Raw genomic sequence first — 18,823 nt, 5'->3', positions numbered from 1 at the left:
GGCAGGGAGAACTCAAGGAAAGTGAATGAGGGCAGCAGCTCTGCCGAGAACGAAAACAACCGGGTTTGGGGAAATTAGCGTGAGGGGTTCGGAGGCTGCTCGGGACTTCAGCCAGGTCCGCACGGTGTCCTCGCGAGGGCACAGCCTTAACCCACGCAGAGGGGCGGGCGCGGGGCTGCACGGACGAGGTCGCAGCAGGGAGCTTCGGAGGCGGCAGACGCTCACCCCCCGCGCTTTGTTCGTCGCGGCAGCGGGGCGTAGTCCAGCCTGGGCACGATGGCACCCCAGTGCACCCCGCGAGCCCTCGTCCGGATCCCGAGCCCAGGAGGTCCGCACTCTGCGAGCCACCGCCGGCGGGAAAGCGCGCGGGGCGGCGCCGTCACGCGCCGGCGGCTCGGCGCGCGGCAGGGGCGGGGCGGGGGCGGGGCCGAGCGCGAGCGGGGCGGGGCCGTGCGCAGGAAGCTCTCGGAGGCCCGAGCTGTCCCAGGGTGCTCCGCGCGGCGTGCACTCCGGTCGCTGCCGCCATCCTGCTGGCGAAAGAGAGGAGAGAGACAGAGAGGCCCGCCCGCTAGCCGGCCGGGCCAGTGTGGGCCAGTGCGTGAGGGCGCGGGGGGCCGTGTCAGCGCGACGCAGAGCGCAGCCGCCGCCGCCAAACGGACATGTTGGAGCCCCGCGCTGCCGCCGCCTCCCTTCCCTCCTCCGGCGCACGGGACTGAGCGGGGGCCCGCCGCCTCTGCCTGAGCTCGACCGGCCCGGCCTCGCCGCCTCGGCCGCAGCCCCTTCCTGCCCGGCCTCGGCCTCCGCCGCCCGTCGCCTCCCGTCTTCCTCTCCCCCCCGCCCCGGGCCCTGCCGGCTCCCGGCCCTGCTTTGCCGCGGCGCGAGGTCTATGTGACCGGCGGGCCCGGAGCAGCCGCCGCCGCAACGCGAACATGGACGCCGTCAACGCCTTCAACCAGGAGGTGAGGGGTGCTCGGGGCAGGTCGACCGCGGGCCGGCCGGGCCGCTTCTCCCGCTGCCCGGGGGCTTTGGAGCACCGAGTCGGGGAGGGGACGCTTCCTGCCCCGGGTTCTGGGGCGGCGGGCCTGGAGCCGAGAGGTCGCGGCCCCCGCCGGGGGCTGACCCTGCGCCCCTCCCCCGCCAGTGCCCCCTTCGCCCCCTTCCGGCCTGTGCCGGCTCCGGCTTCTCCAACGTGGCCCCTAGTGCTCCGGGCCCGGTTATCGGCTTGGCGGGGCCGGGATCCCGCCAGGGGCAGCAACGGAGCGCGGGCGGGCCGACTTAGGGGCGGGAGTTCCCGCGGGTCGTGGGGCCGGCGTAGCAGCCGCTCAGCTCTCCTGTTGCTCAGGCCTCGGCGCGTCGGCCGCTGGACTCTGATCCCGGCTGGCGGAGAGTTAGAGTGTCTGCCCTCCGCCTCCTGGATTGACACCCTCACGAGTAAACACAGAGCGGTAGTTCCTTAGCCTTTCTATCTGGAACGTACCCTTTCTTAACCGCGTGACACCTAAAAAGTTGAATGGGAGAGCAAGAGTACATGCCCCGCCGTAGTCCGCTAGAAAGGCTTCTTGGGTCTGCACTTGTCTGCTCTCTCCCGCACTGCCCTCCCGGAGTACTACTTAATCCTCAGCTCCCTTCTTCAGGGACATTAACATGTGAAAACCTCCTCAAACCGGGAACAAAGCTGCCTGCCACCTTAAACCTCTCTAGCTGTATCTCTGATCATTCCAGGTGCTGCTTTTGGAAGCATAAAGTCCATACCGTCTTATTTTTCTGAATGGATTTGGGAGGAGGAGACGACCATTGCTGCTTTAAAACGCAGTTACAGACTGGAAACTATTATGGATTGAGTTGGATTATGTTTCCCGTTTCACATACTAAAGATAAACCAGCATTGAAGAAATCTGATGTCATAGTGTGACACATGTTGATGTGGTGTCAGAACTTGCTCCATATCACGATGAGATGTCTGTGGCTCAACTCGCAATAGTATTAGGGCTGTTACTCCCCTTTCTATTTGTAGTACCAAAGCAGGGGACCCTCCAATTAATCCTGCAGTTGAGAATATTTATTGCTGTACCGGTTACCCCCTACAGAATATTTTTGTTCAACTGAAGAGTACATGTCTTCACAAGTGAAATTAAAAAGGTCACTAGTGATGATTTTCAAAATAGTAAAATAATTTGGGTTCCCAGAAAGTTGGTAATAATGCTCCAAATATTCCAGAATTCAACAGTGGCTTTGTATAATTGCCCTCTTTATGGGTGCCTGGCAAATGGCTCTTGAATAGACGGGAATTTACACAAATGCCGGTCAGGAGATTTCAGGCATACCTCTTAAGATGAAAACGAACTTGAAGGTTTTTAGTGTATTTTTAAAGGCCAGAACTACTCTGTTCTGATTTAAGGTATCACGGAAGGTGATGTCAAGTACTCTGTTAAAGTTTCTAATATTAACCTCTGCACTTAGGCCTTGTAGTCTACCAGGGGAGTGGTCAACAGATTAAAGACTCAAAGCCACTGAACCTTTTAAGGGTAAGAATTTGGAAGCTTAGGGGTGAATGGATAAGAAATATAGCCTAAAGCTGTAGTCAGTAATTGCTTTGCGGTACCAAACTTAGGGGTGTTTGACTCTTTGAGAAGGGGAAATAGTATTTTGACCTTTTAAATGGCATAATGAGCATTTTCTCTGGTTAATTTCCCCTTTATTCCTAGTCTTTATGAACTTGAAGGTATGTTTGTTAGGCATATGTTGCCATTGCCAACTCTTTCTGCTAAATTGCAAATTAAAACCTATGTTCTTGTGCCTTCTTGATTTAGTGCTTATTCTCTATTTTTCCTTATTCATAAAACATGACTAATTAGGTCCTTGTAACATTGAATCTCCCAGGTCTGTTGTTTTAAAAATATTTGAATGTTGTTCATCTGTGTCTTTAACTATGGGAAGGGTCTCTGTCACTTAGGAGTCTATCAAATAGAACTTTAGTTGATGAAAGAAGTTTTTCCTTTGAGCTCTGTGTGTTGTGGGGTGCCCATAAGGTATTAGTGAAAACTCAGAAGGAGAAGAAAAGGTGTCAGTTTTAGGATTTCCGAGAAGGTAAGGGTGTGAAGAGGCAGCGATGCTGAGAAGGAGTAGTAATTGGATGGAAGTGTGTAGTGTGATGTTTATTGTCTAAAATACTTGAATTTCATTTTTGTCTGTGAGTAAGTAAACTTTGAATTTTTAAGTAGCAAAATTGTGGTGGTGTGGTATGTGAGAGGCAGGTGTAGTTCAGGAGAGGCATGAAAAGAGGTCGTGACCAGAGGAATTCACGGACCTTGGTACCTGGTACTTTATAAACACCTTTTGTCACTGTTCTATATGCTCAGGCAGTGATGGTGACTGACACAAGTCAGTCTCCAGAAGTATGTTTAGTGGAGAAGTCAGAGTGTTTGGTTTTGAAATAGGTTAGTTACTAGTTACTTTAAGATTTGTTATGTATACAGTGTTCTGTCTGCATGTGCGCCTGCATGCCAGAAGAGGGCACCAGATATCATTACAGATGGTTGTCATTATAGATGGTTGTGAGCCACCATGTAGTTGCTGGGGATTGAATTCAGAACCTCGGAAGAACAACCAGTGCTCTTAACCTCTGAGCCATCTCTCCAGACCCTGATGACCTCTTCTTGAGCACACACATACATGCAGATAGAATATCCATATACATGAAATAAACTTTAAAGGAGAGAATTGAGCATTTTCAAGGAAGAGATGTGAAAAGGTGAATTTAAAGCAGCAAGAGAAGGTGGTTGCCTTGGAAGGTTGTGAGGAAAAGGAAAGATTGGGAATGATGTCAAGGAGGTCTGTCTTGATACAGAAGGTAAAGAAAAGTGAAGTAATTAAAGGTACTCATTAACTTGCTGTGTGGGTGTTTTATTCCCTCAAAGACACTGAGGAAAATGGACCAATGCAAGTCCACTACAGCTGATGCTTTGTGCTTTGTAGTTTTCCTCAATGTGAAATGTTTCAAATTTTGCTGAAGTTTGTGGAATGAATAAAAGATAGAATTTTTTAGCTGGGTGTGCCTTTAATCCCAGAGCTCAGGAGGAAGAAAGTTAGATATTTTTAATCACTTAACTATATTCTTAGCCTTTAAAGAATATATCCTGTCCCTCGTTTAAAATCTTTATAAAAATAATGTAAAAAACAAGTTTTAAATGAAAAAACGAGTTCCTGTTTAGTTTAAAATACTCTTTTTTTCCTTTGTCCTCACCCAAGCTATTACTTCCAGCAGAGACGATCAAATGATGAATTCTGAGGCCATGAGCAATAAAGACAGAGTCTGTGTTTGTGCATGTCGCTTATTGTGCATATTCTTAAATGTGCTCGCAAATGAACTCTACAGAGAGTCCATTTTTGCTGACAACCTGCAATAAACCTTGTCCAATGTGTTCCTGCACACATTCCTGACAGTTGTTCTCTCCTTGCATTTTGATTCCTTCAGATCCATAAATGTTAAGGGGCACAGCAAACTGTTTATGTATGTATTAGAAATTTAAAATGAAAATATATTATGGGGGGCGGAATAGCTTCATGCAGTTACAGCCCCTGGAAAGCGCTGTTGCATGCTTGTGAGAAAATGAAAAAGGAGAGGAAGCATTCTCCTAGAGAGAGTATTAATGTGAACACAGTTTTGAACTCAGACCACCGAAAAGGCTTTTTGAGGGTTTCAGCACTAAGGTGTGGCATGCATACAGTGCTGCTTTGCAGTAAAGGGAAAAAAACAAAAATTATGAATAGTTCACATACTCATTTCATCTTTAAAATCAGAGAAAATGGCCTGTGATTATTTGGTTATGAACTACTGTTCTACTGTCGCTCTTGATTCCACTTACCCTCAAATTCTGTTAAGTAGGGAGCTTGCTGTCCCTTCCTGTTAACTCTAATGCTTCTATGTTTCACCTTTTAGCTACTAGGCATCATTGTTCAATGGAATCTAGATCTCTGATGAGACTGTTCTTGTTTTTTAACCTGCAATGTTAATTTTTTTTTTTTTAAATCATTCTTTTCTGAGAGATCTGAGTGGGGAAAAGGGTTCAGAATGCTCTGAATTTTGTGGAAGGGATGCATACTATTCTGTTAGCAGCCTGTTACTGCGTTTGACTGTGCAGTGCTGTTATTCCAGGAGTGTTTGTACAGTTTTCTTATTCCCAGTCTCTCTCAGCGTTTGAAGTCTGTTTACACATTAACGGAAGGAAATCTGACTCTTCAGAGCATTCAGACAACACTTAGCCCTAATGCTCTTGGTAATAATATGACCTCTTTAACATTTTTGTCAAATATTTAGTTCTAGAAAAAGTTACCTACAGAAATAATAAATTGATATAGGGGATAAATTTAAGAGTAATAGAAAGGTTTGGTTTCTAAATATGGAGAAACAGAATTGGAGATAATCTATACCTAATCATAGAAGGATGGCAAAATGGTATTTGTTTAAACCCAGACACAAAGTGTGGCTTTTCTGCCATGGGACAGAAGAAAACACAATTTAAGCATTTCAAGTTACCTTGTATGAATGTCTGTACATTAAATCTCATTTCAAATATACCTTGATAACACAGTATTATATGCATTGACCACAGTTGTTCTGTTCAGCATTTGTGTGGCTTGTTGACTATATTCCTCCCTTTATAGTTACAGCTCTTCACTGATGTGTGTAAATAGATACCTTGCTCTGTAGCATTGTGTTAGATTAATCTGAAGCCACGTAAAAAACTCAGGGAAGCAGTTACAAATTAGAAAGTAGGGATTTTTTTAATTTTTTTAATTTTTATTTTTTTAATCAGAGGTGAGTGGACAGCAGGCTCAGTAAAAATGGACTGCCATCCAGTTACCTCTCCAGAGTTCTCATTTGTGTTTGGATAATTGGAGCATATACATCCTTGTGATCAGTAGTCCTCACTGGGACAGACCCTAGATGAGTGGAATAGTTGACAATGCAGGGTTTGTTGGTTCCCCCAAACCAACCATTTTCCACAAAATTACCTAATTGATAATTAGGGTAAAAAAAAGAAAAGGCCAGAAAAGGAATTTGAACTGTATACTCATACATAGAATTCTACCAATTGCAAGCAAGTATCATAGTGGGAAAGTGTGGTTGGCAAGTGCCTAATAAAACTTCTTAAAGTACTAAAACTTACTGTGTATTAATATTTCACAATGGTAGATAACAGTACAATGGTAAACTCTTCAAGTTTTAAGCTTGTTCTGTCAGTGGCTACTAAATTTAATCTTTACATTTTTGTTCAGTAGACAGTTAAGTGACTAGATTTATGTGTCTGTATACCCTTAATTGAAGAAAAAAGTTGTTCTTTTTAATTACAAAGTTGTACATGAAGCAGCAGGTGTACAGGCAGGAAGTCCCTGGGGCTCTGGTAGGAACTCATAAAAAGCCTGCTTGACAATAAGATTGAGATATCCTAATATGTGTTTGTACAGCATTGATTTTAGTGTCACTTACCATCTTGATCAAAAGTTACCCTCATAGGGGTTGGTAAAAGCACTTGCGGTGAGTGCCTGATCGCCTGAGTTCATCAATCCCTGGGACCTCAGTAAAGGTGAAACAGCTGCATAAGTTTGTTTGATCTCCGTGTATGCTCGCACACACGTCATGTACATTTGTTTTTTAATTCAGTGATAGACTTTACCCCCCAAACCATTGTCTGTTTCTACCATGTTTATTAGCCACTATAAACCTAGATGTAAATTCCTGCTTGCTCTTTGTCATGTAGTAATGACATTTTGCATAATTTTTGTTCACAAGCCTTTAGTTTTAAAGCTTCATGTTCACCGTACATTTGTTCAGAGCTGATTCTGGCTTTTTGCAAATACAGTCTCAGAGGAGGAGGCATTCATCTAACTGGCGTAGTTTGAATATATTGGTCAAGCACGGGAATACATACAGGTATATCACAAGACTGGAAACACTGAACACACATCTCAATGACATAACCCTTTTTACTTTGTACATCAGTATAGTGGAACTGACAGCTTGAGATGGGGAAGTGCGTATTTCTTGGTGCACTTGCGCTCTGGATTCGCACTGTAGGTCGTATGTGGACTTGCATTGAGGTGTTGGTTAATCTCAGCAATAGTCACTGCGCTAGTCTTTTGGACTTAAGAGTCCCCACTGACAAGATACTAGAGTGAGGGGATATTTTATTCCTGTTGTTATTTATTATTGCAAATGCTTAATGGTAAGTAAAAGCATGAATGGAAAGCTTTATTATATTTAGGCCTGATCTCCTCTATCTGCTCACTGCTCTGCCAGTGTTGTTGTCTCCCTACATGCTGTTGTGTTGGACAGGAGTTGGCCAGCTCACTAGTCTGTCATCTCTCTGTGAAGGACCTCCAGGGGCCTCATGTACTTTGTCATGAGACCTCTATTTTGTCTTTTCCTTGTTCTTGGTCAGTGTTACTTTTTAGTCAAAGCAAAATTATAAAACTACCTACATAGGGTATTATTAGAATTATGTATCTTTTAAAGTTTTTTTATAGGTTTTATTTTATGTTTTTGAGTATGTTGCCTGCATGTGTGTCTGAGCACCATGTGCACAGTGCTGGCAGAGTTCGGAAAAAGGATGTTAGGTTTTTTTTTTTTTTTTTTAAGATTTATTTATTTCATTATGTATACAATGCTCTGTCTGCATGTACGCCTGAACGCCAGAAGAGGGCATCAGATCACATTATAGATGGTTGTGAGCCACCATGTGGTTGCTGGGAATCCGAACTCAGGACCTCTGGAAGAGCAAGCAGTGCTCTTAACCTCTGAGCCATCTCTCCAACCCGATGTTATTAGATTTTTTTTTTTTTTTTTTTTTTTTTTTTAGAATTAGAGTTATGGATGGTTGTGAGTCACCTTGTTGGTACAGGGAACTGAACCTGTTTCTCTGCAAGAGCAGCAGGTGGTCTTAACCATTGAGCCATTTAACTCTTTAGGAAACAAGGTATTTCTTAAAAATTGTCTGGGTCTGGAAAGGTGGCTCAGTGGTTAAGAACACTGTCTGCTCTTCTAGAGGTCCTGAGTTCAGTTCCCAGCAATCACATGGTAGCTCACAGCCATCTACCCTGGGACCTAATGCGCTTTTCTGGAGTGCAGGTGTATATGTAGATAGAGCGCTCATACATTAAATAAATAAATAAATTTAAGAAAGCTAATGTCTGGGCTGAGGAGGTGGCTCATTTGGCAAAGTGTTGCTGTGTGAACATAAGGACCGGATCGTGGATCCCAGCACCCACATAAAAAGTTGGATTTAGTAGTAGCCCTAGCCCTGGGGAGACAGGTGTGAGAATTTCTGGAGCTTTTGGGGCAGCTATCTTTGCTGAATGGCTGATCACCAGAAGTAAGGTGGAAGGCAATAGAGGAAGAAAGGTAATATTGACTCTGACCTCCACATACACACTTTTTTTGTTGTTGTCTTTTTGGTCAAAGGGTTTTTCTTTGTAGCACTCAATATTTTCTCATACATCAGGCTGGCCTTGAACTTACAGAGATCCATCTGCCTCTGTCTCCTGAGTGCTGGAACTAAAGTTGTGTTCAACCACTGCAGATGTCAACACCGCATATTTTTTAAAATGAGTGTATCACTTAATTCCTAAGAGTTGCCAAACAATAGGAAAGTCTACTTTAGAAAGGATATAGCCCAAGCAGTGGAGATTGTTGATAAAGTGCAAGTCTCTGTTTTCCTTTCCTTCCTTCTTAGTTCTAGCTGGTGTGTAACATTGTAGCACAGAATGCTTTTGAATGTGCAGCGGTGTCTGGCTCAAGTGTTGGGATAATGTGTCTTGCTGTCCAAACTTATAGAAAGGTCCTTCAGTGTGGTGGAACATTCTAAAAACCAGCGAATTACATTTTTAGAATGCATCTTTTTTTGAATTTTATTTTTAAACTTTTTAAAACTCAAATATTACAATATAACATACCACTTACTGTTTCTTGATTGATCTGGTTTTCTGTGAGATTGAAAACAGTATCTGTTATCCAACTACATGGCTTTGTACAGTATTTTGTTGAGCCAGGGAGTGGTAGCACACACCTTTAGTCCCAGCCCTTGGGAGGCAGAGAGGCAAGCAGATCTGTTGAGTTTGAAGCCAGCCTAGACTACAGAGCGAGTTGCAGAATAGTGAATGTTACACAGAGAAACCCTTAAAAAAAAAAAAAAGTTTGTGTATATTTGACATCCAGAGATGCACAGAGAAACATTGTCTTGAGAAACTAAAAGAAAAAATTTTATTTTGTTGATTCTGAATCTAAAATTTATTCAAAGGTATTTTTGGTTTTGACACATTTTAAGAAGTTATCCAGAGGAGACAATTCAAGGAAAAAATAGGAGAAATCCTGAGTTTGCTAATTAATAACAGCCAGATGCTATAGCCAATGTTATGTATCTGTCTAAATGCTAAAAAAAAATGTTTAAAATTACTTTCTAATAAAATGATTTTGCATTCTTGAATCAAGTTTTTTTCTTTATTTACGTGAAGGAGGAAATATTTCACAAAAATGACTCTTCAGAGGTGATTTCAAGGAGATACTGATATTCAAGTTCACTAGTGACATATAATAATAACCCTGGCTCTGTGTTAGTGAAGTGTAGAGCAAAGATAAAACATGGACAGGCTAAAAAATATTGTGTGTCTATGCGTGCACATACTACGGTACATGTATGAAAATCAGAGGGCAACCTTATGGACTTAATTCTTCTACCTTTCCATGGGTTCTGGGGATTGAACTCAGGTGTTAGGCTTGGTGGCAAGCACATTTACCTGCTTAACCATCCTTCTGTCACATTTCTTGAGCAAATGAAAAGGAGTTTTGGATTAATTGCAGTTCTGTGAACCAAAATGGAGGTAAGGAATGGAAGAGGCCTGGTGTTGAAAACTGGAGCTGAATGGTTAAAAACCCCAGTGAGGGAGGGAAGCACCACTTGGTTCTGAAGTAGAAAAGTTGAATGCAGGATAGGTTTTGGAAATTGTAGCAAAGGCTCAAAAATAAAAAAGAAATAGGGGTATATCTTACAGCAAATCACCAGAAATTACTTTGAAAATTTTTTTCTGTCAACAGTAAGTGGCAACAGAATTTGGACTTGGTAATGAAACTAGAGAGTCGCAATAAAGAAATGAATATTGCTTATTATACTACTGTGCGGTTTTCTTAATGCATGTAGAAATTATATGTTAAGCTAAAATGGTCTTATTTAATATCAACTAAACTTTATGTACACATGTGTTTATTTTGTAAAATTTTTCCTTAAGTTCTGGAATTAAAAAATGTGATACATTTGTGGGGAAATGTGATAAGTGGAAAGAAAATTAGGGGGAAAATTTTTTTAACACTTGAATTTAAGAATACTAAGTGTGACTTTGCTTGGAATTATAGAAATCCGAGGAGTAGATTTTATAAAGAAGTAGATAGGGAAGTGTGCTATTACACCAAACCAAAGACCCTGTTTGGAGTGTAGGCCTAACGTGAAGACCAAGAGTTGGTTGCCAGTACCAAGAAGAATAAAGCGACACATATCTCCTGATTGTTTTTAAAATTTTTAACTCTTCTGGAGCTTTTTTCTTTTTTTTGTTGTTGATGATGATAAGCTTGTCTATATGCCTTCTAGTCAACTGGAAAAGGTTTGCTTAAACATTTAGACTCAAAGGATTTGACACTGAAAAAAATAGAACTTACATGGAAATAAGTTAATAGTAGTTGAAAAGGATCCAGAAGCCAGCAAAAAATACACATAAAACAGTAGTTTCATTTGTACTTTATAGCCACATTTTTTTTAAAAAATGTTTTGTTTTTTGAGACAGGGTTTCTTTGTGTAGTCTTGGCTGTCCTGGACTCACTTTGTAGACCAGGCTGGCCTCGAACTCACAGATCAGACTGCTTCCGCTTTCCAGAGTGCTGGGATCACAGGCGTGTGCCACCTTGCTTGGCTAAAGAGGAAATTTTTTTAGACGCTTTTTTCTTTTTTTTGTAATTTAAAAGTTTTTATTAAAGATTTTTAGTAGAGCTGGTAATACACAGCTAAGTTCAGTATCCCAGCACTACTACCTTCCAGGATTTGCAAGCAATGTAGACTGTAATCAAATAAAATTTATTCCATGTACGAGTCATGCCTGATACTGACGCGTCTTTATGGTTTGGTTCTTTGTTATTTTAAGTTCCTTTTACATAGCCCTGGGCTATTCTGGGACTATTTGTAGACCAGGGTGGCCTTGAACTCACATAGCTGGGATTAAAAGTATGTGCCATCACAACCAGCTACCACCTTTTTATCATTTAACTACATTTATAATAATTTGAAAACATACATGGTTGCATATACCTATAACCTCAGTACTCAGTTTGCCAGGCAGAACTTTAGCTTGAGGCCATTCTCAAAGATAAACCTTGTCTTAAAAAGAGAATTTTTTTTTGTCTTAGAGCCAAATTAAAATTAACTTTTATGTCCATGATTTTAACTTTTTCTTTTTGAAATAAAAGCATGTTGGGCAACTTTAAATTAGAGAATGAAAGGGAGATAAAGCAATCTCACTAAATACTACACCTGTTAATTTTGAGGTGTTCTATTTAGTATTTCTTTTCCGTATGCTTATATTGGGATTCCCCCCCCCCCCATTTGAAGACAAAGCTTCACTGTGCTGCCACATGTAACAGGAAGCTGTTATTATTTTTTTTTCCTGAATGGTAATTGTGAGAATTTTAAGAGCATCACATTGTTATGTTAAGTACAGTTCTGGATATAGAATTGGTTGACGGTTTTTTTCTGTTTTTTTTTTTTTTTTTTTGTTATAACTTCATCTTTTTCTGAAGAATTAAAGTGCATAAACTATGTCTCACTCACCAGCTGAGTATTTTGGCTTTATGCTAGACTTTACATCATGGTTATATAAAGAATTCTAGGCCATTTTTGATTTATGTTTTGCTTGGCTTTACTTAGTAAGATTGCTCATTGGTTTACTATTTTTTGACATTTCCTTTGTTAATTGAGTTCACTGTTTTTCAGTTTTAGTGTCTCTTGCATTATTTTAGTTCCATTTATGTGGAGGTCAAAGGACTTAGAGGTGTCTTGATTCTAGGGCATCAGATTTGAGTCTAAAGCTTAGCGGCAATCATTTTACCTGGGGAACCATCTCACAGGCCCTTTCTTGCTGTCTGTACCTGCTCTTGATAGTTCTTTACACAGTTCTACTGTGGTAGAACAGCACTGTAGTGCTTGGTGCTAATTTCATTGTTTGTTCCAGTCTGTTTCTCTAATATTAGGAGTGTTTTCTTAAACATTGCTTTGGTAACAAAGACTTAAAGTGAATGCTGTGTTAGAAGGCATTGTTAGCTACCCTTAACTATGCTGGCAATAAGTTTTATGGAGTTTGTCTAAGCTTAGCTGGATAAGCATTTTTTTTTTTTCCGGAAATGACAGTTATCATTTGTTAAGAAATTTATAGGTACTTTTTGTTATATTATTAAATATTGCAGTTGTGTTGGCTTTGGCTCTTGATTTGGTAAAAACTAGTGCATCTGATATACTGAGTCAAATGTACAAAAGCGGAGGAAAAGTGGAAATGCTTTTGATCTCTCCACCCCACTGGAAGACCACCTGCCCGTCACTATGTATGACTCTTTTAGAAGCAATGGGACTCAGAGGACAACTTTCAGGAATCAGTTCACTCCTCCATTGGGTTTTGGGGATCCAACTCAGTCTTTGTTGGCAAGTGTCTTTGCCGTCCCATTGGCCCAGTCTTGGGTTTTGGTTTGTTTGTTTCCTTAAGCTTTGTAATAAATAGGGGTAACAAGACTCGAAGGAAAAAATGCTTTGTCATCTTGGGGTTTATATAATAGCAAAGGAGAAAATGGTAGATATAATCCATTGTGAACTAAATTTGAGAAAAACAAAAATTTTAAGTTTAAGGAAAAGAAAGGTTGGGCCAAGTCACTTTTGAAAGAAACTCAGGAAAAAAGTACTTAAGGTATTTAGAAATTTTTTAAAAAGTGTTTAAGGTGCTAGGAAAATGGCCCAGTGGTAATGGCAGCCATTCTGGCCAGTTAATTAATGCCTTCCAGTGCAGTGAGAGATCCTGTCTCAAACAAGGTGGAGAGCAATAGAGGGCATCTGGCCTCAGTGGCAGGCAGACAGACACGCACGCACACCATGCACACCTTTAAAAAACTGAGACTAGTATTGGAGAGGTGGCTCAGTGGATAAGAACAGTTGTTCTCGCAAAGGCCATGGGTTAGAGGCACAGCACCTATGTGGTGGTTCACTGCTGTCCAAACTCTGGTTCTAGGAAGCACGTAATACATGCAAATGATACTCTTATATATAAAATATTTTAACATTAAGACTACTTTGTAATTTTTCTAATGTCCTTGATAGCCTAATTTCAAGATAAGGATAATACGTAATTTTAGAAGCTGTAGAGTGTATCAGTTTACTTTTATCTCTTCCAGTTCTGTTTCTTAGGAATATCTAGTCTACTAGTTACCAACAGTCAGGACGTGTTCACTAACAGTTTATAACAGAAAAAGAATGAAGACTGTTAATAGCTTTTTTTCAGAAAGATGCTGGCTGTGACTTTATTCTGAATATATTAGAAAAATAGGGTTCAGATAAGGGTATCAAGTAGTCTTAAAAAAAATACTAGGACTCAGTTGATGTCATCTTAGAAGACCCATTCCCTCTTTTTAAAAATAATTTATTTTATGTGCATTGGTATTTTGCCTGCATGTATGTCTGTGTGAGGGTGTCAGGTCTTAATTACAAACAGTTGTGAGCTGCCATGTGGGTGCTGGGAACTGAAGCCATGTCCTCTGGAAGAGCAGTCAGTGCTGTGCCATCTTTCTAGCCGCCCACTGCCCCTTTAAATTCAAACCATTGATTGACACTTGGTCTAGGGTATACAAAGTGAGTTTATAAAGTGAAATGAAAGTTGGTTTGAGTGATTTTTTTAAACTACCCAAGTAGATTGGAAAGACTATTAAGAACCCAGAATAGTCACCATGAAGATATAGTTTTGTTAGGGATGATGAAAAACAGGGCACTGCTTTATTTAAAGCAATAAATACATCATCTCTCATGCGTATGTACCAACAGTGTAGTTTACTCCAACCTGGGGGCTGTGGCAGAAATTGGAGGTTTAGTGGTCTCCCTTAGGAGACCCGAGTTATCTGAGAAGGCCCTGTATAATCATAATGGTCCTGATCTAAGAATGGCAAGAGACAGGAAGTAAGACAAGGAAAGCAAAGCAGAGGTCAGAGAAGGAGAAGGCACTGTGCTGATGCCTCGAGGGTAGAGGGAGAGGCCATAGGCACGAGGTCAGCCAGTAGAAGCTGAAATAGCAAGAAATGGATTCTATGCAGAATCCAGGAGTGTAGCTCTGCTACTGTGTTGATGTTTGACTAATGGAAGTGTGCCCTCCAGAGTAGAAGATGCATCATTTGAAGACTTTTTAGGGTACATTGAATACTTTTATTGCACCAGTAGAAAAGCAGTCAGCTTAATTCACTTGACAATATTGATTTGAGAATACATCTGAACTCTTGAATTTTAAAATGTCAACCTTAAAAAATAACATGGGTTAGTTATATCTAGAAACCGTATCATTTGCCATTATGATAGTTAAGGTAAGAGGAAGGCGTGGTAGTCAGCTTCACATATTTTTTGTTATTTGAGAGGGATCTCTGCTCAGTGCCTCGGGCTGAATTGTGGGTCAGTTCAGGCAATGCTGCTGTAGCCATTGGAACTAACTGACTAGGAGTTACTAGTATTTCACCAGATAGATTCTTTGAGTGTAGAATTTGGGCTGCTTCACATCAGTATGAAAATAAGAACACTTGGCTCTGTAAGCTTGAGGGCCTGACCCCAGTACCGGTGTGAAGAGCTGGTGGGGTTGTGTGAGCATGCTTGTTACCTCTTGCTGTGCTTACTGGAGACTGCATTGCTGCAGCTTAGCTGCAGCTTCAGTGAGGGCTCCTGTTTCGGGGAAATGAGGTAGAGGATGGTAGAACAGTATTCTATGACCTTTGTGCTCTGCCCATACACACACAAACAAAAGTAATACTTTTGTTTTGTACACAGACAATAATATTTTTAAAAATTAAAAGCAACGTTCCCAGGGTATTGCATTAGTCATTGACTGGGTGTGTGTGCGCCAGGCATTAGGCTTGAGATGTCTGTACTTTGCCATATTTAATCTGAACAACCTTAAGTGAGATAAGAACTATCAATATGCCTTTTTTTTTCAAATTAAAAAAATATTGTGGTTTGAAAAGGTTAGCTAGAGTTATTAACATGTGAGAATGATTGTGTTGGATCATGAAATCATGTTCACGTTTATGCAAGTGTTGAGATGAGACCTACTCAGAGATGGCTGGATTATCAGGAAGCTAAAAGCCCTTGTGAAGGAGGTTATTAAGGACACAAGCCTGGTCCCATCCTCTCCCCTCCCCTCCCCTCCCCCTCCTCCCATCCCCTCCTCTGTCCTTTGCCATGAGATGCCATGGGACAAATGCCTTCACCAGTTAGGGACACCTTGAACTTCCAGAATTTGAGAGACTGCAATATGAGAATTGCCTTCAGTTTGCATAAGACCTTGCTTAAAAACAAATAGAAGTTCCTTAAAAATTGCATAGTGGGCTGAGAATGTAGTTGCCCCATACACCTTTTAAAATTGCCTAGGGTGTAGTTTTCTGTACAGCTAAACAGAACTGAGACATTTTCCCAGTGCTGTTAAATTATTTTGCTTTGACTGATTCCCTAAGTACTGAGGGAATTCCAAAAGAACCAGTTTAAATACTTTGTTCCTTTTTTTTTTCCTAAGTCTCTTTACTGATGGAAGGGATGAGGATGACCAAGTGGTTCTTTGTGTTTAAAGTGCTTTATATCTCAAGCTAGCATGACAGAGGACAATGTCAAGGGTAGGCTTTCTTAAAAGCTGTCCCAGTAATAGAACAAAGAGCCTTTACTGAGACCAGTTGCTGCGAATGTAATGCCTTTTGAGACCTAGAGGCTGCTGCAGTTACTTCACATCAGAGGAGTCCGTGGCTCCTCACGCTGCTCCATGATGTATTATTTTCTCATTGACAAATGACTGGAAATGCAGGCTGTCATGATCAGGGCGGAGCCTGCACCAGAGGATCTTATGAGGACCTGTGCACTCACCAGTAGATAGCAGTGCACCTCTGTCGGCTGGGGATACTGTGCCTTGGCTTGTACTCCCTGGGAGATAGCACTGCACACCTGTAGGCTGGGGATACTTACTGTGGCTTGGAAAGGTGAATTTGCCCCAATTTTGAATCAAGTTTTTGACTCAGTACCTCAGTGTCTGGTGTGTTTTCCATACTAGTCAGTGTCGGGATAACAGTTTTCTGGTTTTCACACATTTGTGTTTAAGTTGTTTTGTTTTGCTTTTCCTTTGAGGTTTGTTGTCTTGAGACTGGAAGTTGGCTAGAAATTGCCAGTCTTGAATTAACCCCCTTTTCCCTCTTTCCATTTTTCCAGTTTGCTTTTATTTTTCTTATTTCTGAAGTGAGATTCCCTCCTCCCCTCCTTCAATACTTTCCTATTTTTTAACCACAACCCACAAGAAGACTTATAATTTACACTTAGATTCAGGCATTTAAGTGTTATGTGCCCACAAGCAGAACTACCAGGTTTTGTGAAACAGTATAGTTGGGCCACTCCTATTCTCAAAATCACTAGTCTTGGCTTAAAAATATTGGGGTGGAATTGTAGAAAGTTCCAAAGGGTAAGACTTGAGTTACTGCTCAGCACTGTTGGTTAAGCAGTACTTGGAGTCCTTGTGAGCGGTGGTGAGCAGACGCACTGCTAAAGGCCCTCATCAGTGCACACTCTTCTCACCAGCGCTGGTTTGGAAGGTGTTTCTCTCGTGTCTCATTTCTGTACTCTGTAGTACAGACCTTTTTTTCCTTCTTGTTATTATTCTCTAAACAGTACATCATAACACTTAGTTTTACATAGTACTTACTATGTGTTAGGCTTTATAAATGGTGTTAGGCTTTATAAATGGTCAAGAGATGATTGGAAGTGTTACCAGAGAACGTGCACATTCTACTCTGTATGTCTGTAAGGGACGTGAGCAGGTAGCCAGTGCCACAGGACAAGTGTGTTAACAGTTTTTTAGTTGTGACTTCTGCCTGTAGCTTGGAAAGCACTGCTCTGAACTATTTCCAAGGTGTTCTGGTAATAAGCTGACACCTCTTGAACACTTATGCTATGCTGAGTGCTGTATTAATGCCCTGACATGTTTGTACTCCACACTTAAATTTTCTTAAGCAGACCTGGCATGATTTCCACTGTGCACATGAAGAAGTGTTTTCAGCAATAGGCAGTGACAGAGCCAAACTTAGTAGGCAGTTAGTAGATTATTGGGTCTGTGTTCTGACAAACAATAACAGTTTGAAAATTCAATAACTGTAATGACAATCTTGGATTGTCATAAGGCCAGCCTTTATAAATCTGAGAGATTCCTCAGCTCATAGTGGTGACTTTGACAGCTTTTTTGTTTATGATTATTAAATTGCAATTTAGCTCTAGATGAGAGGAAGGACTAAATAGTACATTACTTACTTTAGAATGAGAGAAACTAATAAACAGATTAACAGTATATGTTATTTATTTGAGACAAGATCTCACTAAGTTACCCAAGCTGGCCTTGAACTTGCGCCCTCTAACTTAGCTTCTTACATAGCTGGTGTAATGGATCTTTGGATTGGGTTTAGCATAGATTTTAATTAAGGAAGCAGGATTGCATCATGTGAAGGGTGGGCATGGAGACCAGGAAAAGAAAAAAAGCAATTCAAGTATTCCAGGCTATTTTAGATAGTTCCATTTGGGAGCTGAATTAATAATTCATAAGAGTAATACAGTATTGTTTCTAAAGACCTGGGATCAAATTCAGAAGCAGTGTTTGGGAGCTGAGTCTTGCCAAGGCATGCTCTCATGAGTCAGTGTTGAGCAAGTAGAATCTCACTGTACAGAACAGAGGGCTGGCTATTGAGAGCACTTCTGTGCTCACAAAGTTGAGATCTCAAAACCAGTGTACTTGTCATACATCTTGTGACATTAAACACTTACAGTAGCCCTGAACACCATGGACAAGTTTCTGGTTTTTGCTTTTCTTTCTTTTTCAGTGTGGGAATCTACCATAGGGCCTTGTACCTGTGCCCTACCACTGAGCAACATTCCAGCCCCTCTTGGCTTGCCTTCCTTGTCACTGTGACAGACTTGTCAGAGCTCAGATTTCAGAGGGTTTCAGGCCACTATGGCAGCAAAGGCATACAGCCGTTCATAGCAGCTTGGACATGTCACTTCATAGCAGAGCAAGGGGTAGGGTCACCCCAGAGGTCCTCTTCCTCCAGCCAGGCCCCACCTACTTCCTGAAGGCACTATAACCCTCCTATCCCCTAAATGGGGCCAGAAACAGAGACATGCCATTCAAACCTGATGAAGAGAGGGTAACCAGTTTTTTGTGGGTTTTGTTTGTTTGTTTCCTTAATTGCTACATTAGCGTAGTCATTAAATTGTGGCACCATTTATTCATCAAAAAAATTGATGTTAAGGGCTGGAGAGATAGCTCAGTAAAGTGTTTTCAGGGAGGGACCCGAGTTGAACCCTAGGATTTATGCAAAAAGCCAGACCTGTTAGCCTGTGGTTATAATCCCAGGATTAGGGACATAGACCCTTTGGGTTTGCTGTCCAGGGTCTGGCTTAATTAGTGAAGTCTGGGCCAAAGAGAGACCATGTCTTTTTTTTTTTTTTTTTTTTTTTTTTTTTTTTTTTTT

At 41.5% G+C, this 18,823-nt stretch overlaps 1 protein-coding gene across 4 annotated transcripts in view; it reads left to right on the top strand.

Moving 5' to 3' along the window:
- The first annotated feature begins 492 nt into the window (after positions 1-492).
- Positions 493-18,823, top strand: part of Scaf4 (SR-related CTD associated factor 4) — a 57,423-nt gene continuing 39,092 nt past the window's right edge. For all 4 annotated transcript variants that reach the window (XM_055614931.1, XM_055614929.1, XM_055614930.1 and 1 more), the window contains exon 1: positions 493-959. In XM_055614931.1, coding sequence (XP_055470906.1) covers positions 930-959 — 30 coding nt within the window. In that variant the 5' untranslated portion in view covers positions 493-929. The remainder of the gene's footprint in view (positions 960-18,823) is intronic.

Source organism: Psammomys obesus, unplaced genomic scaffold (genome assembly GCF_907164565.1).
Source record: "Psammomys obesus unplaced genomic scaffold, mPsaObe1.curated_primary_1811, whole genome shotgun sequence".
In the NCBI taxonomy this organism is placed as follows: domain Eukaryota; kingdom Metazoa; phylum Chordata; class Mammalia; order Rodentia; family Muridae; genus Psammomys; species Psammomys obesus.
The sequence above is the reverse complement of the archived record's forward strand: the minus strand, read 5'-3'. Positions and strand labels throughout refer to the sequence as shown.